At 40.2% G+C, this 21463-nt stretch overlaps 1 protein-coding gene across 2 annotated transcripts in view; it reads left to right on the top strand.

The window, feature by feature from the left end:
• The window catches only part of LOC110202752 (ras-related protein Rab-3C), a 352324-nt gene that overhangs the window by 295898 nt on the left and 34963 nt on the right, over positions 1–21463 (top strand). For both annotated transcript variants that reach the window (XM_078153192.1, XM_078153191.1), the window contains exon 4: positions 17267–17391. In XM_078153192.1, the coding sequence (XP_078009318.1) occupies positions 17267–17391 (125 nt within the window). The remainder of the gene's footprint in view (positions 1–17266; positions 17392–21463) is intronic.

The following is a 21463-nucleotide window of genomic DNA, read 5'->3' as shown; positions in this document are numbered from 1 at the left end:
TATATATGTATATATGTAAAGGTTTGTGTATGTGTACATATAATATATGTAAAGGAGTGTGTATGTGTATATATATACATATATATAGGTTGTCTATATGTGTCTGTATATATATATAACATATTTAAAAGTATATGTGTATGTATGTGTGTGTATATGTAATTCTTATCAAATTTGCAGATGGCACAAAGCTAGTAGGGGTGACTAATACCCTAGATTACAGAGTCAGTTTCTAGACCTTGACAGGCTACCAGGAGTGGGGAAACCTTCAGCCTCAAGGCCACATGTGACCCTCTAGGTCTTCAAATGAGGCTCTTTGACTGAATCCAAATTTCACAGAACAAATCCCCTTAATAAAAGGCCACAGGTTCCCCACTCCTGGTAGATCTTCGAGCCAAATTAAATGAAAAAAAAATAACAGAGACAAATATAACACTGTATTTATACTAACACTTAGATTCCCAAAAAATGACTGTACCTGTGCAGGTTGGAGGAAATATGAGGTTTTAGGGGACTGCAAGCTTAATGGGCATCAATAGTGTGATGTGACAGCCAAAAAAGCTAATGTTTCCTTGAGTTCCATCTTATAGGACAGCCGTAGTTTCCAGAAACAAGGACATTAAAACAAACAAACAAAAACCCACTGTCCTCTGTCTAGGTCAGATCACATATAGAATATTGTACTTGGTTCCAAATACCGCATTTTAGAAAGACCTTGATAAGCTGGAGAACATAGGAGAGAATGCTCAGAAGAGTGAAGGGGCTTGAGTTTATGTCATATTAACATGAAGGAACTGAGAGGGTTTTGCCCCAAAGAGAAAAAATAGCTGGGGGCTGGGGGTGGGGGAGGTGAACAGATAGGTGTCTTTAAGTACTTGAAAGTCCCATGAAATAAGAATTAAGTTTGCCCCAACGCACACCACAAGAAATCATCATACCAACGAGGTGAAGTCACATATGTACGCTTGACATAAGGAAAGTGGAAAGATCATATTAACTAGAGCTATACAATAGTGGAATGAGTTGCCTTGGGAAGTGGCTGTGGTAGTGGCTTCCCTTTCACTGAAGGTCTTCAAGAAAAGAGATCATGAGCCTTTTCCTTTTTCGAGAAAGGGATGGACTAAATGGCTGGTGAGCCCTCCACGCTGTATCCACTCTGAAATCCTGTGATTCTCTGACCTGGGTTCCAGTTTCAGTTCTGGTACTACCGTTATATTCCACACCTCCTTTGAGATTGTTTTTCTTTGCATAATTACTAATTTACTTTTGTCGCCTGAGAGGTGTTGCTTCCAGAGCTCATCCTCACCAATGTGGTGGACCTGTGGTCCCTTCTGCTCCCTAATCAGTGTAGTATTAACTCAAACCTATCTCTCATGACATTATGTGAACAGGGCTAGGGTTCATCATCAAAATCCAGGTATTCTTAATCTAGGGATTCATTAATTTATTTTAAAAATATATTTTGATAACTCTTTCAATATATTTGGTTTCCTTTGTAATCTCCTACATGTTATGCATTTGGAAACATTATTCTGAGACAGGGTGACTAGGTTAAACCAGGCTGCCAAAAGGGTCCATGACACACCAAAAGGGTCAGAACCAACCCTGTTCTAATCAAAGTGAAGTTCAGGTTCCAAATCATTCCATTAGGAAAGTGCTATAGCTTATTTGCACACACCTCACTGCCCCTGGTCTCACTGTAAGGCACTTTATTTGGTGGGCTCTGCGAAAATGAAGAACAATTATTTTCTGCAATCAAGGGCAGATATCAGATGTTCAGATTGGCCTTTTCATGTTTCTCACTTTTCTGGGGCCAAAGTTCTCTGCAGTGACAAAATAGCTTTGCTATGGTCCATGTGAAAGATGCTGACTTTCATTTTAAATGTCACATTTACAAGATGAGGTGGGATGGGGGAGAAGTGATTTTCTGGACAAACCTGCAAAAGCAGTTAATGAGAAAATGGATGGAAAGCTAAGTGTATTGTTAAGCTTTACTCTCTTTCCCAGCTCACATTTATATAATTACATACATCACCTCATTTAACCCCACAGCAACACTGTGGAGTACGTTGCAGTATGGTCATCCTTGTTTTACAAATGAGGAAAACTGAGGCTCAGCTGGGATAGCATCTTACCCAGAATTCCACAGTTAAGAGGATAGAAGAAGTCATTTTATATACACCTTACAAAGTGGTTTCATTACAACATCCCTAAGAGGTAGGTAGTTTCAGTATTATCCCCATTTTGGAGATGAAGAAACTGAGATTCACAAAGCTCAAGTGACTAGACTAAGATTACATAGTTGTGAATGAGGAGGGCAGGATTTGAACCTAGTGCTTTTCATCCCAAGTCCTCTGCTCCTCCTGCTGAAGTTATATTGAGGCTCCCAGCTAGACACAGCAAGTACCCTAAAGCATTCCCCACCCTGCTAGCTTCATTACAGCTGGTCTTGAGCTATTAAATATTTTATTGGGATTTAGCTTTTTAAATGTTTATAACCTTGCCTCCTTAACTAAATTGTTAGTTCCTTGAATTTAGGGGCCTCCTGGCATTCTTGTCTGGGTCCACCAGTGCCTGGCACATTGCAGGCATACCATAAACACTTTAGTGGATTTGGCTGAATTTACTCCCAGGGGTCTGTACAGGGGAGCTTGAAATTCCCCCTGAATATTTCAAAAAGCGTTGGAGATTTTTGTCATTGCTTTTATTTTTAACCAGCCTTATTGTTTGCCAAATAAAGAAGAAATATATGTTACATGAAACGTCACAAAAGATTCCATTGTTTTTATATGTTAAAAAAAATTGGGCCCAAAATGATGACTAAAATCGCCAGCTTATCATGACTGGAGTTTAAGGTTCAAAGATATTTGACAAGCCCCTTGATAATTACATAATGCTGTGAAGTCTACAAAATGGTTTGCATGGTGACAATATTTTTATTGTGAGGATAAAATGATGTAATATTTTTAAAGAACTTTACAAACCTTAAAGCTCTATACAAATGGTGATGGTGGTGGTGGTGGTGGTGGTGGTGGTGGACTGGTGGTGGTGGTGGTGGTGATGGTGATGGTGATGGTGATGGTGATGGTGATGGTGATGGTGATGGCGATGGTGATGGTGATGGTGATGGTGATGGCGATGGTGATGGCGATGATGGTGATGATAATGATGGTGATGGTGATGGTGATGATGGTGGTGATGGTGATGATGAAGTTATAGCAGAAAAAGCCCAGCACTCAAAATCAGGATATATGTGTGTTCTAGTTCTCCAATCTACTATTTACTCATTATATTTCCTTTGCCAGGTTATTGTCCCTCTGCCTACCTCAGTTTCATCATAACTAAAAAGAGAAGATTTAATTAGATCTGAGATATCAAACACACAGCCCACATTACGCCCTAGTTTAGCTGGAACCTAATTGAAATGTAACTGGGAAATGTTTAACAAAATAAATAAAATGTAAGAGAACATAGATGATGTTAACATATAGTTTTCCAAGTCAATATGTAGCCTGCCTGGATCTCTACATATGGTTAAGTGGGCCTATGTCTATGGGAGTTTGATAATTACTGAACTAAATATTTAGCTTGAACATTAAAAAAGTCCAGGGTCCTATAGCATGATTTTAGGGCACCTAGGGGGCACAGCAGATGGAATATCTGGCCTGGAATCAGGAAGGTTCCTTTTCCAGAGTTCAAATCCAGCCTCAGACACTTACTAGCTGTGTGAACCTGGGCAAGTCACTCAACCCTGTTTACCTCAGTTCCTCATCTATAAAATGATCTGAGAAGGAAATGGCAAACCACTCAAGTATTTTAGCCAAGAAAACCCCAAATGCAAACACCAAGACTTGGACATGACTTAAAACAACTAAACAACAGCAACAATCCTATGGCTAAAAGGGATAAGACTAAGTAGATATTTAAATTTATTTTAAACATTCTTTTCTTGTTAAATTATGAGCTCCAGATTCTCTCCTTCCAACTCTTTCTTTACCTACCTAGAAGGCAAACAATATGATATCAATTATACATGTGAAACCATGCAAAACATATTTCTATATTAACCATATCTCAAAAGAAAGCTAAAAAAGAAAGGAAGAAATGAAGAGTGGAAGGGAGGGAGGAGGAGAGAGGGGGTGAGAAAGAAGGGGAGAGAGAGGGAGAAAGAAGGAGAGAGAGTGAGAGAGAGAGAGAGAGAGAGAGAGAGAGAGAGAGAGAGAGAGAGAGAGAATGAATCATACTTCAGTTTGAACTTAGAATTCCTCAGTTCTCTTTTTGGAGGTGGATAGAATTTCATGAATCCTTTGGAGTTGTCTTGGATCACTATATTGATCAGAGTAGCCAAGTCTTTCACAGTTGATCATCATTATAGCATTGCTGTTACTGAGCACAATGATCTCCTGGTTCTTTTCTTTGCATCTTCACTTTGTGTCAGTTCATATAGGTCTTGCAATTTTTCTTCCCTGAACCCATCCACCCCATCATTTCCCATAGCACAAGAGTACTCCATCACAATCATATGTCACAACTTGTTTAGCCATTCCTCAATTGATGGGCATTCCCTCAATTTTCTATTCTTTGCCATCACAAAAAGGAGCTGTTATAAATTTTTTGTGCATGTGAGTCATTTTCCTTTTTCTTTGATATCTTTGGGATACAGACTTAGTAATGGTATTGCTGGATCAAAGGGTTTGCATAGTTTTATAGTCCTTTGGGCATAGTTCTAGATTGTTCTCCTGAACGGTTAGACCACTTCACTATTCCACCAAAAATTCATTAATGTATCTATTTTCCCTCATGCCCTCCGGTCCTTTCTTAAAGGTATGAGGTGATACCTCAGAGTTATTTTAATGTGTCTTTCTTTAATCAATATTGATTTAGAGCATTTTTCATATGAATATATAGCTTTGATTTCTTCTTCTGAAAACTGCCTGTTAATATCTGTTGACCATTTATCAATTGGGGAATGGCTCTTAAATAAATTTGACTCAGTTCCCTCTATGTATTTGAGAAATGAGGCGTTTATCAGAGAAACTTGCTCTAAATTTTTTTTGACATTACTTCATTGTCTATGGTACTTTTTAGCAAAATACAGTTTTCATGGTTATCTATTTTAGTTAGTTCTTTTTTTGCTTTTGTTTTGTCTAAGGTCATGATTGCTTCCCCTGCCTTTTTCACATCAGCTGAAGCATAATAGATTCTGCTCTAGCCCTTTATTTTAACTCTGTGCGTCTTTCTGTTTCAAGTATATCTCTTGTACACAACATATTGTTGGATTCTGGTTTCTAATCCATTCTGCTGTTTCTATTTTATAGGTGAGCTCATCCCATTCATATTCACAGTTATGACTAATAACTGTATTTCCCTCCATCCCATTTTCTTCTGTTTATTCTTCTTTCTCTCTTTTTGTCCTGTCCCTCCTCCAAAGTCTGTTTTGTTTTTGACCACTCACTGCCTGTCTTATTCCACCCTCCCATTTATCATCTCCTCACTTCTGGCAGTTTGCAATAGTCTCTCTTTGACCTGGGAGCTCTGGAATTTGGCTATAATATTGCTGGAAATTTTCATTTTTGGCATTTTTTTTCAGAAGTGATTGGTGGGTTCTTTCAACTTTTATTGTGTCTTCTGGATCTAAAATATCAGGGCAGATTTCCTTTATAATTTCTTGAAATCTGATGTCTAGGCTTTTTTTTTTATCATGGCTTTCAGGTAGTCCAATAATTCTTGAATCATTTCTCTTGGATCTATTTTCCAAGTCAATTGTTTCTCCAATGAGATATGTCACATTTTCTTCCATTTTTATTTTCATTCTTTTGACTTTGTTTCATTATTTTGTGAAGTCTCATGGAGTCATTAGCTTCCACTTGTCCAATTCTAATCTTCAAGAAATTATTTTTTTTCCAGTGAACTTTTGTGTTTCTTTTCCCATTTGGCCAGTTCTGCTTTTTAAATAGTTCTTTTCTTCATTGGATTTTTGTGCTTCTTTTACCATTAGTCCAATTCTGGTTTTTTAAGGCATCATTTTCTTTATTATTTTTGTGCCTCTTTTACCAAGTTTTCAATTGTCTTTTCATAATTCCCACTCATTATTTTTTGCAATTTTCCCTCTATTACTCTTATCTCAAAGGTGTAGATATATTTCTCCATTTTGCCTGATACTTTTACAAAAATAATATGCAAAGGCATAAGAACAAATTCATCAAAAGCAGAAATATTATTGATCAGAATGCAATAAAGTTTATAATAAATGGCATTTGAAGTGAAGATTCAAAGTGGAGGCTAAATAATCAAATCCTATAAAATGTATGAAAAAGAACAGATTATAGAAATAATAATTTCATCGAAGAAAATGACAACAGTCACACAACTTACCGAAACTCTTGGGATAAAGCCAAAATTGTTATTAGGGGAAATTTATATCTTATTACTGTGAGATAACTCTCCTGATACATTACTTCTATGTTGATCCTTTTATTATCACTTATCTATTTTCATAAGAGACTCATCACATTCAAATATGTTTCTAAAATTATCCTTAAAAACAATAAATTCACACATACAATTTTTTTTTCTAGTTCAACAAACACTGACTGTTTTGAAATGTTGATAGCTCCCCAAAACCACAATAGTCATCAGGGTTTTAAAAAATTGATTTGGAATAGACATGTCAATTCAACCCAATAAATCTCTGAGCACTTACTTGGTGAAAAAGAGGCTCTCCATAGAACTGAGGGAAATACAAAGATGAGTAATTGAACTTATTTGAAGTTTGCCTAGAATTCTGGTTGCCAATTGTGGCAGACCACCTAGCTAGAAGGGGAAAAAAAACATCAACAGGAAAGCTGGGTGATAGTGAAGAGGTCTAGGGGTTTTGGGGTGCTGGGACCCCAAGATTGTGGTACCGGGCCCTGCCTGAAAGAATTGAACTCAAATCTTCTTCAGCCAGAGGAAAAGTTTATTAGTGATAAAACACTTAGGGCCAGGTGACACCTGTAAGGACAAGCAGGCATGAGAGGTTCTCAACCTTTTGAGCATGAGATTCTCAGCCCTGAATGAGGGCCAGGGTAGATCTTATATACTTCAGGTGACCAGGGAAGGGTCTGGGAAAAGGGTCTGGGTGAGAATTCCCAGAGATTGGAATGTCTAAGAAATTGAACAGACAATGGCAATAGATAATGAAGGAACTGAAAGATATCTGAATGAGATTAAAAGGTAGGCTAAAGCTTTCAAAGGGAGATGAGGGGCTGGGGCCTGTAGACAAAAGGGAAGCCAGATTCCATTTGGGGCAAGGGGCAAAGATCTTGGCTTGGGCCACACCCCATCATTCCCCCCTCAAACAAATTTGACACAAATTCTTTTGGGGAAAGGGGCAAAGGTCTGGACTTCTGAAACTGCTTCCTGCTGGCAAGGAGCATAGAGCTGCCCTGCCTCTCTGGGTCCTGTTTGAGGGGTCAAACTTGAAAAAACCAGCTGATGCCAGGGTCAACAGAGCAGAATCCTCAGGTTGGTGTACAGCCTGAACAGTCATCTAGAAGTTGATGGCTCCAACCCTGGAAGAAAGGAATCTGGCAAGAATATTTAGTAAACATGGACCAAACAAACACAAAAATATGATCAGTAGTGGAATGAGAATAGGAACCAGTATAAAAAGAAGCCAGGACTCCCATGAAAAAGATTTTGGAGCACTAAAGTTATTGTGAATTTCTTGCATCCAACTAGCTTTCTCCAAAATATAAGCAGTGCAGGAATTGTTATACGTGCAACAAAATGTGTTTGCTAAAGCACATACACTCCCACTGGAGGCAAGCAAGTAGTCTAGGACTATTCTGTTATCTAGAACTACTTTTGCTAAGGAATCCAAAGATTGCTGGATTTCCTGGAGACCATAAGCTGTCACATTTGCCAACTGGTGAATAGTCTCTGAAAGGTTAAAGAGAATATGTTCATGCTGTAAGTTATACCAGGACAAAAGATAGTGTGCTCCCTTTTTAAGAGACCAGAGGACATTTCCTCAAAATCCATGTTTTACCTTTAAGTTAGAGACTGTGGGCTGTTTGGCATTGAAAATGGAGAAGGGTGGTGCTAAAAATCCAAGGGTACATACCCCAAAGTCCTTGTAGGGTGTCAAACATTGAGTGACCAAAACAGTAGTTCTGGGGTCTTGCCATGTGTTGGCACTTCATTTCACCTTTTCCCCAAAATTCTTGTCACTAGTGGTATCTGCACAGACTGTGGTGCAGGTCAAAAGATTAGCAGAAACTCTTTCAAGCCCTCCTTCCACAGGGGTGTTAACTTGTCTAGTGGTCTTGCAACTTGTCTCCCAAGTATGGGAATATTCCCCTGCAGAAAAACAAGGTGTTGACACAGACAGAGTGGCCCATAGAGAAGTGGCAAGCATAAATGGAGTGGCATAAACATCTGAGAAAGTCATATTGGGAAGGGGGCTTTGTGGAGATGAGCAGCCACTGCCAGGAAGCTTGCAGGCCTTCCAGCAGCTCCTAAGGACCGAGTTAGGGGCGTGGAGGTCAATTTAGAGTTTAAAATCACAAAAGCCTGATCTGGGCCCCACTCTTGAGGGAGTGAGTCAGGGCCCAGAGGACAGTCATAAAGGGGCTTAACAATCAAACTATTATTAGGGATCCAGAGTCTACAAAATCTATCCATGCCTAGAAAAGTTCGAAATTGTGTCTTAGTACTTTACAGACTGGCATGCTAGCTGGACTTTGTTCAAAGAGACCCTATAGCCTTGAGTTCCCAAGAGATTAAGCACTCCTGAGGCCGTGGACAAAGAAGCCTCCTGGGTGGGGCTACAAATACAGGGAAGGGAAAATACTTTAGGGTCTTGGAGGTGAACAACAGCTGGGGTAGCAAAAGTATCTCAAATTGTCTCCCACACTTCCAGGGGAACATGGGGAGGTCTGGCACAAAGAAGGGAGATGGGAGGCTTAACTAGAGAAAATTGGCTCCCCAACTTCACCATCAGGTTCCTTCCCAACGAGGGGGCAGGGCACGAGGAGAGCATAAAGGAGGAGTGTTTAAACAACAGATTCTCAAATAGGCAGGGGGAGGGGTATGTCTGGAGACATCCCTCAGTTACCTCTCGAATGACCGGGTGGGTCAAGGAGCGAATAGGGCCAGAGTAATTGGTTAAAGCAAAGAACATAGCCATGATGAAGTGGGTAATCTTACCTTCAGCCTCAATTTCTTCCCAGGCCTTGGTGAGGGAGATGGAGAAAGTGGGAGTGTTGCCCGGACCCAGGTTCCTTTGTCCTCCCCAGTCTTGAGAAGACTGGAGGACAGGGTACTGGGGGGCTGCTCTATCACTTCTCCTACCTCAGGGACAATCCTTCCTCCAATGTCCCTCCTGGGCACATCTTGGGCAAGGTCCTGGAGGCGTCCGTCTTGGGGGATTCCTCCAAGGGGGCACCCTGGAGGGGCACTCCTTGGACCACTGAGCCTCCCAGTGGCCTCCCCTGCCCAAATCGCTGGGCTTCCTCCGAGAGGGTTCCCTGGAGGTAAACTCCTTGGACCAGTGACCCTCATGGTGGCATCAAAAGCAGGTTTTCCCACTGCCCAAGTTGCCAGGAACACCCTTGGGTCTTTCCCTGACCATGGCAGCAGCCAGGAATCAAGCATGTTCTTTGTCTCTAGCCCTCTGCCTGTGTTCTTTCTCCTGTGCTGCAACTAGGTCCCTGTTGTTAAAGACTCCAAAGGCCATATCCAATAACTGAGCCTGAGGCGTTTGGGGCCCCATTGCCAATTTCTGTAGTTTCCTCCTAATATCTGGGACAGATTGGTTAATGAAATACATGCTAAGGATTGCTGCCCCTTCTGTAGAGTCAGGATCTAAATTCGTATACTTTTTAATGCCTTCTACTAGCCTATCTTGGAAAAGGGCAGGATTTTCCTTTTCTTCCTGAGTAATTCCCTTAATCTTTTGAAAGTTTACCTGCTTTTGAAATGCTGTTTTCAGGCCTTCTAACAGGCAAATTATCATGTAGTCTCTCTTTCCCCTATCCTCCCTCTTCTGATAATCCCACCCCCGGATCACTAGCAGGAACAGCAGCTGTTCCTGGGGGGTATTTTGTGGGGTCATTGCTAGCCAAACGATCCCCAAAATTTTGGGCTTGTTCCCAGATTCTCTTCCTCTCCTCAGGGGTACAGCAGATGGAGAAGAGGACATGCAAATCACCCCAAGAAAGTTTGAATTGTAGGGAAACATCCCTGAAGCCCTCAGTAAATTTAGTTGGATCTTTTGAGTACTGACCCAGCCTGTCCTTAATCTGGGTGAGGTCTGAAATGGAGAATGGAACATGCACCCTAAGTGTCTCATTAGGAGAGGCAGGTACTTTCCTTAAAGGAAAAAAGCCCTGAAGGCCCTGCGGGAGCAGGGTCTTGTTGTGGGGGAGGAAGGGAGGAAGTCCCACTTCTAGGCTGAGGAATCCAGCTGGCAAGGGGGAAGATTACCTGACACCAGAGGAGGTGAAGGGATCAGGGGAAAAGACGCCACAGCGATACCCTTGTCTGGAGCCTGAGGAGGGGTCCCATCCGAAGTAGAGGTCTGGGGAGGAGGCACCAAGTTGAGAACCTCATCTGGAGCTTGAGCTGGGGTCTCTCTGGAAGTAGACACTGGGGCGAGGCCCTCGCTCAAGGCCTGAGTAGAAGTAGCCTCTAGAGTGGGGGCCTGGGGAGGAAATGGAGGGACCAGAGGAGCAGAAGGGAAGATCTGGGGAGAATGGGGAACAGCCGGAGAGGCCAGAGGAGAATGGGGTGTAGATAGGTGCTGGGGAAGCAGTTCCAATGGAGGTTGGGAAGAGGGGGATGCCATAACCCTAGGAACCATAAGAGGATCATCCAAAAGGTCCATTTGATCCCCACTCACAGGTAGTGGGGTGGCTCTAGCTACAAGCATCTTACAATCCTTTCTGAGAATGGGATCTCTAGAAAGCTCAACAAAAGCCATTAAGTAAGAAATCTCCACCCATTTTCTTTCTCTGTGACAACATTTTTCTAACTCTGAGAGGGTCTTTACCTGTAATGTCCCAAAAAGGGGCCATGCCTCACAATTTTCCAGGTGATGCTGAGGCCAAAAGATGTTACAAAAATACACCAGCTTTTTCTTTTTAAGTTCTTTACAGAAGCTAAGATTTTTCCAATTTAGTAAAAGACAGCCCAAAGGTGAATTCTTGGGAAATGAAAAGGACTGACCTATTGTGGGCTTAGGGAAAAGGAAAAAAAGGAAAAGAAAGAAAAAAATATATACATCCAACAATTTCCCAATTCCCTAGTGCCGACAGAACTGAGAAGTTTGAACCTATGCTTCCTGATAGGGAGTCCATCCTCTATGCTAAGGAAGGTATATACCCAGGTCCAAGTGCTCAAGCAGAGGCACTGGACCAAAAAAGCCTGGGAGCATCAGGCAGAGTTCGAGACAGTCTCGTAGCTGTCTAACCTAAAGGAACCTGAGAGGTCAGGCCCAAAAACACTTCCTGGTCAGGGAACCATATGAAGAGGTCTAGGGGGTTTGGGGTGCTGGGACCCCAAGATTGTGGTACCGGGCCCTGCCTGAAAGAATTGAACTCAAATCTTCTTCAGCCAGAGGAAAAGTTTATTAGTGATAAAACACTTAGGGCCAGGTGACGCCTGTAAGGACAAGCAGGCATGAGAGGTTCTCAGCCTTTTGAGCATGAGATTCTCAGCCCTGAATGAGGGCCAGGGTAGATCTTATATACTTTAGGTGACCAGGGAAGGGTCTGGGAAAATGGTCTGGGAAAAGGGTCTGGGAATAAGGTCTGGGAAAAGGGTCTGGGTGAGAATTCCCAGAGATTGGAATGTTCAAGAGATTGAACAGACAATGGGAATAGATAATGTAGGAACTGAAAGGTATCTGAATGAGATTAAAAGGTAGGCTAAGGCTTTCAAAGGGAGATGAGGGACTGGGGCCTGTAGACAAAAGGGAAGCCAGATTCCATTTGGGGCAAGGGGCAAAGATCTTGGCTTGGGCCACACCCCATCAATAGCACTCACCTAAACTTGTTAGATATAGGAGATGGTGAAATTCATACTAGTGCTTAAATTATTTCTAGGTTCAATAATAAATCAGGGGTTCTATGGAAGAATTAACCCTTTTTAACAAAAAAAAACATTTTCAATCAACAAAGAATTATTTTTTATTTTTACCTCCTCTTCCATAAAAAAGAAAGAAAAGATAAAAGAGACATCTTTATAATCAATATACATAATCAAGCAAAACAATTTCCCACGTTGGCCATGTCTAAAAATGTGTCTTATCGTGCACTTCTGTCTATCCCCTGAACTTCAGTCTCCTATCACCAATTGCATAATGGGCATTTCCAACTGGATGTCATGGACACATTTCAATTTCAGTATATCTGAAATGACCCATTATCTTTCCACAAAAAACTCACTCCTCTTCCAGAATTCCCAATTTCTTTAAGTGGTTTCACCATCTTTCCAGTCTCCCAGGTTTATAACCTTGAAATTAGCCTGGACTCCTCATTTCCATACATTTCTAATCATTTGCCAAATCTTTATGTTTCACCCTCCAGATTTCTCATGTCTGATCCTCTCTCTGTTCATACACACAATTGTTCAGGCCTTCATCCCCTCTTGCCTAGGTGACATACTCCTAATTGATCGCCAGCCTCAGATCTCTCCTCACTCCAGGCCATCCTCCACAGTGCTGCCAAAGTGGTTTTTCTTAAGAAAAAACCTGACCTAGTGCTTCACTGACTCATTCAACTCCAGTGGCTCCCTGTTGCCTCTAGGATAAATTATAAACTCCTCTTTCTAAGCTTTTAAAGCCCTCACAACAACTATTTTTCCATCCTCCTTATCATCTCTCCCTCCAACACACTGCAAACCCACCAAACTGGCCATCTCTGCTACTCCATGTTCCTATGCCTTTGCAAAAACCTTTCCTCGTGCATGGAATGCAAGGAATGACCTCACCTTGGCCTCTTAGTGTCCTGAAGACAAAGGTCAAGCAGCGCCATTGCTTAAAGCCTTTCCTAATCCCTCCTACTGTTTGTGTCTTCCCTCCCATTGTATTTAGCTCTGTGGTAGGTATTTGTGTTTATTTGCTTTAATTTATTCTAGATATATTTACATGTACCCTTTGTCTTCATGATATGAATGTGAACTCCTTGCAAAAAAAAATTGGGTTTTTTTGGTACTTGTATTCTGAGGGCTGGGCATACTGCATGTCACAGAGTAGGTATTTAATAAATTTTTTTGATTGATTGATTCACACACACACACACACACACACACACACACACATATCCTCCACCCAGCCCTGGACACTACTAGAGAATGACTTAACATCTAGGGAAATTGATGTTAATATATTAGCATTAGCATCTTGTGTTAAAGCCCATTATCTATTTATTTTTAATTTTCAAAATAGATTTTACATTGCATAGCATGGAAATTTACCTCTTTTAGAATAAAATCTCTTGCAATTTTTTATTTCTTGCATCCTCTTTGGAAGTTCCTCCACTTTAATCTTTGAATAAAACTGGAATAAGGAGGGTGAAATCTGTTTTTCCTTTCTAAATGATTTTTCTTTGCAAATGAAATTCAATTCATGACCAATGAATAATGGCATCTTTTAGTCCCTGATGCTCTGATACTGAGTGAATTCTGAGTTGACTGCCATTTCCAGAGTAACCATGGTGACCAGGATAGCTCCAATGAAATCCATTAATCTCACTGTGATTAACTGTAAATCCCCAAGGATCTTTTTTTTTTCAAGGATCTAGCAATATCTAATTCCTCTCCATGGGTAATAGTGTGTGATGCACCCCTCCCAACTCCCTTTAAAAATGTGCATCTCTAATCAACAAATATCCATGGCAAAGCCTCATTAATGCACACTGTTAATTAGTATACCTGTCCCAGGAGAGGCAACATTGCAATATGGCAAATGACCCCTTGCAAGGTATAAACACAAGGTCTTGGAAATACCCCACACTCATCGGTATTTTTGACACCTGTGCCAGAAATTTTCAAAAGAGGTTTTCATGTGGTTAAAAGTAAGCAGGATGTTGTGTAGGGTATGATGCTAAAGAAATTTTAGCTGTATGAAGTCTCTTTACAAGTCAGCTTCAGAGATTTTTGTCACTCTCATAAATAATTTCAGAGGCAAAGATTTGGGGGAATAATTCACAATTAGAGACCTGGGTGCTCAGAGCCTTACTATGGGGAGATGAGATTGTAGGTTCTTAATTGATGAATCAAAGTTTCCCTCCCTTGTGAAGTTCAGCTTGGTGGGAATAAACAATAAACCAGGGTGGGATATGTAAATAATAGCAAAGGTCACCCACCTGGGCTGAGTGGGAATTAGAAAATTATGTATTATTTATCTGATTCTTGCTCTCAGTAGCCTTCTTTCTTGCCCATTGACTATTAGAAATGATCCTTTAAGAATGAAACATGACTTGATTAAAACCATAACCTTTCTCTCAATTTGTGAGCAGATATTCCTGCCGACATCAAGTTTCTCTAATTAGAGAAGTAATTGAAGCAATTCATTTCCATCTGTATGTTCATTATCAGAGAAATACCAGGAAAACAACCAAAACACATTTTTTAAAAAATGAACATACTTCTGAATACAAATACCAGCCCGTATCCCCTTTGCAGAGTTTATTTGATTAATTTAGTCTCCCTTCATTGTGATTTTTGGACAGTAGAAGAAAGAACAGTCAGCCTAAGAGTAAGAAGAAAAGTTGAAGCCAATTCTAGCTATGTGATGTTGGGGGAGTCATTTAAATTCACTGGGACTCACTTCCCTCACCTGGAAAATGGGGATAATAATGTTTGCATTATATACCTCATGGGGTTACTTAATTGAACAAAACAACAAACGCTTATTAAACACCTACTGTGAACAAAACCCTGTAGTAGGCTCTGAGGATAAAAATACAAAAAAGAAGCAATCCCTGCCTTCAAGGGGTTTATTTGCTCCTGAGCAAGGAGCAGGGTCAGAGTTTGAGCCCAAATCCACTGACTCTGAAGCCAATGCTGAGGAGAAGGGTGGTGAATCCAGTTTGAAACAGAGAAGTAACTAATTACTAAATGTTTGGAGGATTTGAGTGGGGAAGGGTATCCAATTTATGATTTCATCAGCACAGAGAATTCCCAGTGAAGAAACTCCATTTGTCTACCCAGTTTGACCATCTGCTCTAAAAATTATTGTCTTTGAGAGTTTCCTGGTTGTGGAGAATTAAACGACTTACCTGGCAGGACACACACATTACATATCAGAGGCCAAACCTAAATCCAGGCACTGATTCCAAGGTCTGCTCTCTATCTGCCATGCCATGGCTATCTCTAATAACAAGGAGGTGATGGTAGTGGGGGGAAGCCAGGTAGGAAAGCTCTCCTGTAGAAAGAAGTAGCTGGGCTTTGTCCAAGTTAACAGATACATTGAAAACGTTTAAGCATCATATAAATGAGTAATTATTATGCTAATAGCAATCAGTATAGTATCATCAAGATAAGTGGTAGCTACAGAATTCAAAATACAAGATTTAGTATTCATTTCCTTAGTACTCATCATAAAAACACATTCTGGCAGCAAGGGCGACCTTTGCTCTCTTCCGCCCCAATGGCACAGTTCATATATTATCTATTTTTTTTTTAAAAATTGTTTTCATTTGCATTTGAAATCACATATTTCAGGATACTTGGAGTTTGTCAATACGTACATATGTACCTATAGATAGATAAATAGATAGATGATTTAAATGATCCTAACAGCTTATCATGGGGTAACTGGGAGGCACAGTGGGTAGAATGCTTGTCCTGGAGTCAGGAAGACTCATCTTCCTGAGTTCAAATTGTTCTGTTAATGATTTAATAAAATAGAATGATAACTTTTTTTTTTCTGCTTGCATTAGTTGTATAATTCCTCAGCCCAATTCCCAGAAGAATGAGAAGAGAGCTATAGTGTAGTAGAAGGAATATTGGTTTAGAGTCAGGGGATGTAGGTTGAAATCCTGACCCTGCTCCTTATTCTCTGTGCGGCCTTGGGTAAGCCGTGTAACTTCTTAGTATTTCAGTTTCCTGGGCTATAAAATGAGGGAGAGACTTCACATGTCTCTTCTAGCTCTGATGTTCTATCGACCTTTCTGCACTCTATGCTCCTAGTCTTAACAGATAAATTTCACCTTTCAAATGTGGTAACCTATTATTGTTGTTCAGTTGTTTTTCAGTTGTGTCCAAATCTTTATTAACCCATTTGGGGTTTTCTTAGCAAAGATACTGGAGTGGTTTGCCATTTCCTTCTCCAGTTCATTTTACAGAGGAGAAAGCTGAGGCAAACAGGGTTAAGTGACTTGACGAGGGGTCACACAGCTAGTAAGTGTCTGAGGCCAGATTTGAACCCAGGAAGATGAGTCTTCCTGACTTTAGGTCTGTCATTCTATCCACTGCCCCACTTAGCTGCCCCAGATATATGGAAATAACAGATAGTAATATGTGTACATATATATGTATATATATATATATATATATATATGTATATATATGCATGTATGTATGTAAAACATATGTGCATGTGTATATTTATATATAAAGATATATTATATATGTATATACATATGTATGTTTTGTGTGAACTAACGTTCTGTGGTTCTAATTAGTTCCCATCCAAGTAACAAAATAAAGGGGGGAGAGTAGGGGGTGAGTCTGTGTGTGATATACTTTATCTGAGGCTATTTTTAAAAATTAGATATAATGTAATTATGAGTTAAAATGCCAACACAGCGCAGCATCCTTATTAATTGTTTCATTCTATACAAACTGAAAGTGATGTACTTATCATTTCATAGTATTCATATTTTTATTACCCTGGATACTCTACGTTTAATTTGTCTCTGAAGATTAAGAACCTTTTGTAATAAAATAAAATTATATTTGTGCATGATGGGATGAAAAGGCAATGGCAAACTTCTGTTGTTGTTGTTTGTAAAGAAAGGCAGGCTTACTGCTAGTATAGCTTATACAACAAGGGAATCAAGACAATGCTGAACTTCTCTTGATTTTTTTTTAATGCATTCATTTACTGTTGAGCCTTTGAAGGGCTGAATTACAGAACAAGCTAATTTAGTCTAAATGTCAGAAGTTGTCTGAGTTTCATTTCCCCTGTTATTACAATCTCTGGCGTTTGTTTCTTCTTTTTCAGACAGCCATGCCTTTCCCTGACTTTTTTTTGTGTGTGTTCTGTCTCTTTTAGGTCAACTCAAATCAAAACGTACTCTTGGGATAATGCCCAGGTTATCTTGGTTGGGAACAAATGTGACATGGAAGATGAGCGGGTCATCTCAACAGAGAGAGGCAAACATTTAGGAGAGCAGCTCGGTAAGAAATCAACCAATGAGAGAGCTTTATTGTTCACAGAACTTCACAGAAGGAGCATGAGCACTAATTGTCAGGGTGGATTAAATGAAATTTACTACACTGGTGGTGAAACGCTGTGTATCCTCAGGAAATGGTCATTGCCTTTTCTTCAATCTTTCTTAATCATATTCAAGCCCAATTCAAAAAGAGAAAAAGATGGCTAAAATTGTGCAAATGAGATCATGTATATATAGTACTTTATAAACCAGAAAGCCATAAAATTGTGAGTAATGCTTACTATTATTATCTACAAAATAGTACAAGACCCAGATGAAGGCCTCCAACTTTTCCTAAGACCTCTGTGGAGGGCTTACGGAAGAAAACAAAGACAAAAGCTTGTGAATGGATTATTCAAGGATGTGCTAGAAGCAGATTCTACAAGCTCAAGAGAGCTGGTAGTTAAATTTTTAGTGTGAGCATTTGTTGTTCAGTCATGTCTGACTCTTCGTGAACCCAATTGGGGTTTTCTTGGCAAATATACCGGAATGATTTGCCATTTCCTTCTCCAATTCATTTTACTGAGGAAACTGAGTCAAACAGAGTTAAGTGACTTGGCCAGGGTCACATAGCTGGTAAGTGTCTGAGGCTGGATTTGAACTCAAAAAGATGAATCTTCCTGACTCTGGGCCTGGCTGTCTATCCAGTTCCCTACCTAGCTACTCAAGTGTGAGCATTTACATCTTAGATATCTTCAAACAGTACAAATCAGGGCTTGATGTATTGTCTTGTAGATTATCTAGACTTAAGAAAGTGATGGAGATTATGTTCATAATAATGAAAATTAAATTTTAAATTATATGTACATTTTTTCTTGTGGAACTGGCTGTTAAACGTTTACCAGAGCACCACTAATTGTGATCCATAATGGTAAAAATAGTAGGCGCCCAAATGAGAGCATAGATTCAGGGAAGGATTTTTATAGGCTGGACTCCTCTCCTTGCTCCTCCTTAAAAAGAACCAAATCCACTTTTATCTTTGCGTCCCCTCCCCACCCCTACCATTGTGCAAAATCTTGCACAAATACCCTGGCTGATTAGAGTTGCTCCCGGGCCACCTCACAGGATATGCCTTCTTGTAAAGATAAGATGAAGGGGAAGAGATGAAGGGGAGAGAAAAGGGATGTTGGTACAAAGGGAGAATCCAGATGAATGTATTCATCCAACCCACATTCATCATTTATCAAGTACCTACTATACGCTCTGTATTGTGCTAGCCCTTGGGCTGGTAGGGAATACAAAAAGGCATCATGTACTATGCATGAAACACCACTAAGAATGCAAAGGTGTTACATATGCCCTTCCAGCATTTAAAGATGTCTTCATTGCTTGCAGGACTCTGGAACCTTGTATAAAAAACCTTTCCTGAGCCCCTGATAGCCTTTAAAAGGAGAAGTCCCAAAATGATCATGAAAATCAGCCATATTCTATAAGCTTCTCAGTGAAAAATTATTGAGAAGTTCCTGAAATCACAAGGCAGGAGTGTTTTATGTCTTTGCAAGTTCCTCCAATTGTTTCTAATTGATCTTTTTGCTCTGGGTTCACTAAAAATCAGTGGTTGCCCTAGCAACCATTGTATGATGCTCTCCTAGAGAGAAATGTACCTCCTTCCATGTGGCTTAGTCTTCCCCACCCCACCCCCCCGTCCCATGACCATACATGCTTTCATTAACTGAAATGAGAGATGAACACTAATGAAAAGCAGATACTAAACCCTACGAAGTTCAAAGTCTAGGTTTAAGCATTTGTCTATCTTTAAAAACACACAGATAAAACTCCATGACAAAGAGTGTCATTAAAAAGGAGACTGATAAAAAGGATAAAAAAAGTTATTTCCAAGCCTTGGCATATGACTCAAAATAGCAATTCTCCTTGGTTCTCCTTCTAACTCATTCTATGTAATGAATAACCCTTTGCAATACATGTTTTCTTTAATTCTTGCCAGTATAGCATTCACACACTACAAGGAAAGTACCTGACAGCCAAATTGTAACTGAATTCTTTCAGATTGTTTAATCTTACCATGAAATACATCTCATGGAGGAGTGAAGTTGCTTTTCCTTCTCCCACCCTGTCCAAATCCCACCACTCAAGAGACCTACCTGCAATGAAAGACTTATGTTGGCCATCTGTCAGTAAAGCCTAAAGCTGTACCTTAAATGATCCCTTAGGTTTCCGGCGGGGCTAAGGTTTATCCTGTTGTTCATGGACCCTCAACAGGGACCTTGGATAGATTTCATGGGGCTCATCAATTTGATGGGAAAAAATTCCATCTTTATTTTAGTAGAGTTGGTTTCCTTCATAATCCTATATACTTTACTCTGTGCATTTACAAACATGATTCTGAGAAGGCATCCATGGGCTTTACCAGACTGCCACAGTGGTCCACAATACAAAAGAAAAGGTGAATAAACTCTGGGATAAGTATTAAAAATCATATTTTCATCACCTGAAGCACCCATCAGTTCTCTTTCATTCAGATCATCTCTAGTGGTCCAGAGTAGCTAGTCACTTTCTACCATTCTGAACCTATGTTTCCATCTCTTGATTAGAGGATTTTTTAGAGTTCAGTCCTTGGCTCTTTTCCCTCTATTCTTTCTCTTTCTGAGAACTAAATCACTTTTATGGATTTAACTCTCACTTTTTGTAGAATACTTCCCCCAAATTAGATCTCTGGTCCTTATCTCTTGAGCTCTAGCTCAATATCTGTAGCTGCCCAGGAATACATTACCATGTGACTGTCATTTCATCCCTGAAATTCAGCATGCCTGAAGTCAAACTTGCCACCTTCCTTCCTCCCTCCCAGCCAGTTTCCCCTCCTTAGCTGTTTCTTTCAGTGGTCCAATAAATTTCCTACTTGCCCAGGCTTTAAATCTTTTTCTCCCCTGTATCTACATTGAATTTCTTCCTTCCTTCCTTCCTTCCTTCCTTCCTTCCTTCCTTCCTTCCTTTCTTTTTTTCTTTCTTTCTGTGTTCTGCCCAAAGGGAATATAAATTTCAATCTCTGGAACTTTTTTTTTTACAACCCCAAATCACTCTGGCTTTCTTTGATTGGCCAACAGTAAGTCCCAGGTCATTGTCTGGGCCTGGATTGGTTCAGAATGAATGTAAATAATAATTGTTTCTGTTTGCCCCAAAAACCTCCTCGGTCTTTCCCTCCCAGATCAATTTTTTTTTTTGACTAAGTAAAGAGGCCATTCTCTGCCTCATTTCTTATTAAGCCTCAATCACTGAATGGGCATTGCCTTTGTCAAACTGAGACCTGTTCAAGACCTTAGCTTGAAAAGGGCAAGGGTCTTCCAATGGATCTTGGGCCATCTCCACTCTTCTTGATCTACATCTGGCCACTAGACCCAGGTGGCTCTGGAGGAGAAAGTGAGGTTGGTGACTTTGCACAGCCCTCCCTCACTTAAACCCAATTCACTTGTATGTCATAGCATCACCTCCCTGATGTCCTGGTCCTCTTCAAGAATGAAGGACAAACAGCAACATTGATCACCAATTCTTATCTATTTTTCTTCCATAGTATTTCCAATTCTCAGATTAGAGCAAGGAGCAACCACTCTAGCTTACCCTTGACCTTTAAACTAGTCAGGCCATAGCCTTGCTCTGTAAGAGTGGAGAGGTTGAGACAGCAGGGCAGCAGCACAGATGTAGGCAAGTAGGGTCAGACAATCCCAGACACCTCTGTGGTACTTCTTCTATAGTCAGAGATTGAGTAACTCATTTCAAAAAAAATTTTTCCCTAAGGAAATAACAGAGCCTCCTGATAGCATCTCTTCTGGCCTATGAGTTATTACTTTAGTCACCACACCCTTGGATTCTTGTTCAGGGTTAGCAATTTTTCTTTAACATACTTCATTTTCCTGTCCTACACACTTGGAAAAATTAGAAGTACAGCTTTTACAAATCTAGTTCAACACTACATATGTGACCTTAGGCGACTGCCTTTACCTAACTGGGTTTCAGTTTTCTCAACTGTAAAAAGAGAGGATTAGACTCAATAATGCTTTAAATTGTGTTTTTGGCTCCCGAGT

This window comes from Phascolarctos cinereus, unplaced genomic scaffold, assembly GCF_003287225.1.
Source record: "Phascolarctos cinereus isolate Bilbo 61053 unplaced genomic scaffold, phaCin_HiC Scaffold_4;HRSCAF=312, whole genome shotgun sequence".
Lineage (NCBI taxonomy): Eukaryota > Metazoa > Chordata > Mammalia > Diprotodontia > Phascolarctidae > Phascolarctos > Phascolarctos cinereus.
Note: the sequence above shows the minus strand (reverse complement) of the source record. Positions and strands in the feature narration are given on the sequence as shown.